Source organism: Rosa rugosa, chromosome 6, assembly GCF_958449725.1.
Source record: "Rosa rugosa chromosome 6, drRosRugo1.1, whole genome shotgun sequence".
Classification (NCBI taxonomy): domain Eukaryota; kingdom Viridiplantae; phylum Streptophyta; class Magnoliopsida; order Rosales; family Rosaceae; genus Rosa; species Rosa rugosa.
This window is the reverse complement of record NC_084825.1, coordinates 19862818-19866405: the sequence shown is the minus strand read 5'-3', so window position 1 is coordinate 19866405 and position 3588 is coordinate 19862818. Positions and strand designations below refer to the sequence as shown.

Sequence of the window (3588 nt, the reverse complement as noted above, 5' to 3'; positions counted from 1 at the left end):
TCTTTGATTTCCTATCCCTTACGCTTTGGAAAATTCAAGTCACAACGACAAGACACTAGAAAAACTGACCAACACACAGAGATTTTGTTTACATGACATCAACACGCAGAGAAAGTTGCGCGGATAACTATGTAATGACACACTTGTGTCAAAACATGAGACTTTGACTGTCTCTAGCCTTCGAGAATGCCTTTGTAAACAACTATTAAAATTGGGAGAGGCGGGGCTATTTTTATGCCTGGGAAATCCAAGCCTTGGATCCCAATGAAGTTGATACACTTCATGGTTTGTGGTCTTATTAGTTATTAACTTATTACTGATGCTGAAAGGTAGATAGAGGGCTGAAAGGAGTACACGTATGCTTGGAACTGATTGAAGTAGGAACGAGTTAATGAACAGAAGTCTTTTCCGTTTTGGTCTCCGTCATTTATAAAAAATAATTTTCCAGTCTTTTTTCTAAGGCCTATATTTGTTTTTTGGCGTTAAAGTAGTAAATGTAGCCCCTTATCGTCATGAAGGAAAAGTCGGACTTTTGGGGGAGTTGGAATGGGTAAAGCGGTACACAATTTCTGATTGTCTACTACTGCCATGCGATATACCTCTCGTACTTTTGAGTTTTGACTTGTTTTTGTTCGTACTTGACCATAGAATGAAAGAAGTAAGATTAATCTTTTTCTATGAAAGAAAAAAAAAAAAACAAAATTGAAGAAGTTATACTTCTTAATTGTAAGTTTGTCAATATATGAATGAAAAAACAATGAAGAAGTTATTGCACCAAGTAAAATGCAAAAGATATACGTAAGGTAGCAAAAGTGGTAGATAAAAATTTACACTTGACGCAAACCTAGCTAGCGTACGCCAAGGCTTGGGATCGGAACGGTCCACTTAGATCAGTACTAGTTTGCAATCATATGCTCTGCATGTGTACAAAAAAATTTCGTTTAAAAAAAAAGTGGGTAGTTATTGCAGAAGAAATAGATTCACTGATAGTTATTGTAGAGAGAAAATAGTGGGAGAGAAAAGTGAGGGTTGTGAAATCATTTGTTTTTAATTTTGTTAATAAAAATGATTTATCCTTCTGATTTAATTTATTCTCAAAGTTTTTTAATCTTTCAGGGTTAAATTTGTCAAAAATTTCAGTTTTGGCTAACAAAACCTCTTCTCTTAATAATAGTATAGATTCATGCTAAAGCTTACTATCAGTACCTTTTTCAATATCTCACATTATATCTGGTGCTTCATTAATTAGATGTGATATTACATCTAATAGAGTAATAGTATATATATTAGGTTTACTTTTGCACTACTGCATTTTGTATTAGTTTTGTCATTTTATATATGTATCTTTACATTGTAATCCTTTCATATTAATCGAGTTGTCGTCTTTTTAAAAAATAAAAAATAAACAAAATTGCATGGGGTATTCTGGACGGTAGAAACACTTTGCAATGTGTCACTGCCCACGTTTATAAGGTGCAGTAACTTCCGAAAAATCTTAAACATTTGGAATTGGCGCCCGTGTGTTTGTTTCTACGGTCCTACCGATCTAATGATAGACCAAGTTTTGGCCACCCAGTTAATGTTTAGAGAAAAATTATTCAAATAATTTTATTTTATTTTTGGTGAAAAGATTATTATAAGCAACGGAAACCACACTAAGATTCAATAATAGACCCATGCGGCCATGTACGTACGCGATCAAACTTGGGGTCAGATCAGGTAAGTGCATCGATCTTCAGAAACCTTTGGCAAATAGAGATGCAAAAACCTCCATTTGTGGTTTCTTCAAAGCCAACCCAACCTCAACAGCTCCACCACCATTCTTGCTATCCATAAGAGAAACCGCATCAGTCTTATCTATCGAAACGAGCTCGATCTTCCTTGGTCTTCCCCATCCATAATCAGTACCGTAAACCTCAAACCGCTGTGAACCCGCAATCGAATATACCTTATCATACAGAGAAAAGTCGAGAAATTTTGAAACCCAAAGCTCAGCCCCATTGAAAACCCCGTCGTCCAAACTCCTCAAAGCCTCAGTGATTGCCTTTACGGCCACGACCAACCCATCTTCACCGCTTAGGCCTTTCGTTTCTGCCACTGCTACACGGCCCACTACGCAGTTTCCAAAATAGGTGTCCGGTACAGGAGGGTCCAAGCGAGACCTTGCGTCCACGCCGAAGATCATAGCCGTCTTCTCTCCCTTTATTTCTTCGGCCTTGACTAAGCAAATCCATGTGTAAGCACACCCTAGAGAAAAAGTGGACAAATGAAGTGATGATAAATCAGCAACCCTTGTTGTCTTCACAACATGCTCTCTAAGAGTTTGAATATTTGCTCGTGTGAAATCGAAGGTCCCTCGAACTAGGTCTTGGGGAAGAGCTTTAGGTGGGCGGCTATGCGTCACACTCCTGTTGTTCGGTCCTCCCTGGTTGAGGTACTCATTCGAGTAGAGTTCTCCGAGCCCCTTTGGGTCGTGGATGGCCATTCGGTCGTGAAATGGGTTGAGGTTATCCGGTAGTGAAATAGAAGAAGATGATGATCCGATTCCAGTTTCTTGTTTGCATATGTGAGCCCATGCTTTGAAAAACGAGCATGAGTTTTTGCCGTCCAGGACGGCATGGTGCATCGTCGTTCCAATGGAAAAGCCACGGTTTCGGAACAGAGTGATTTGTATTGCCATGGCCGCGGCTCGTTCATCAGCAACTTCCAGTAGGGGAATAAGAGGATGGTAGTCCTTGGCTTCAACAAAGTCATTACTCGAAAGGTGGGGAAAATTATCGGCATTGGATTCGGCTACTGTAAGTGAAACTGAGTCGCCATGGACGTAGCTGAGAATGGGTTTGGGGGAGTGTTGGGGCCAAGTTAGGTTTCCGGCGAGAGGGAGAAAGTGTTGGAGGGTAAGAGAGAGGGAGGCTTTTAGTTTGGGAAGTATGGAATCATAGAAGATATGGGGGTTAGAGGTGGGAGGTATTTCATAGAAATAAACGGGTTCAACAGGTAAAAACCTTAACCAGAGTAGATCAAATAAGGTTAAAGGGTACTGTTCTGATGTGATTGAGTCCGGTGAGCTTGGAAGCGGAGCCACCTTACAAACCTCAACTACTTTCACTGAGTTTGAATTTGCCATAGTAGATCAACAAACTTGAAGAAGATCAATTGGATATTGGGTTGAGCTCTAACGTGCACGCACACACATATGCATTTATAGAAGGGTCTAGAGTAGGTGTACATCCTCAAGGGGATTGGCCAGATTGAAAAGGTCCGGATTTGAGTGAAACCTACACCAAAGTTCAAGCCTCAATAATCTCAAATATTGGTAGGTATCTGGGATAAGACTAGTGCTGCCACCATTAGTGAAAACGGTGGGATCCGTGGGTCCACCAATACGCTGACGATCATAAGGGACCAATATCAGTCCAAAACGGCCATCGACGGATGCCTGCGGATTCTTCAAGGTGGAAACCTTGAGACCAGTGGCATCTGTCCACTCTCATAATTTTTATGTGATTAGCAGCTAGATTGGAAGTTGGCCTCTTACATCGTGGGCTTGGTGGTGGTTCAACGAGGCTTTAGTTGGAGAGTAGCCTC

At 40.6% G+C, this 3588-nt stretch overlaps 1 protein-coding gene across 1 annotated transcript; it reads right to left on the bottom strand.

Annotated features, from left to right (window-relative positions):
- Positions 1 to 1582: 1582 nt before the first annotated feature.
- LOC133715791 (phenolic glucoside malonyltransferase 2-like) lies at positions 1583 to 3189 on the bottom strand. Its single transcript, XM_062142438.1, has one exon. The coding sequence runs from the start codon at positions 3125 to 3127 to the stop codon at positions 1736 to 1738; it is 1392 nt and encodes a 463-aa protein (XP_061998422.1). The 5' UTR covers positions 3128 to 3189; the 3' UTR covers positions 1583 to 1735.
- Positions 3190 to 3588: the final 399 nt, after the last annotated feature.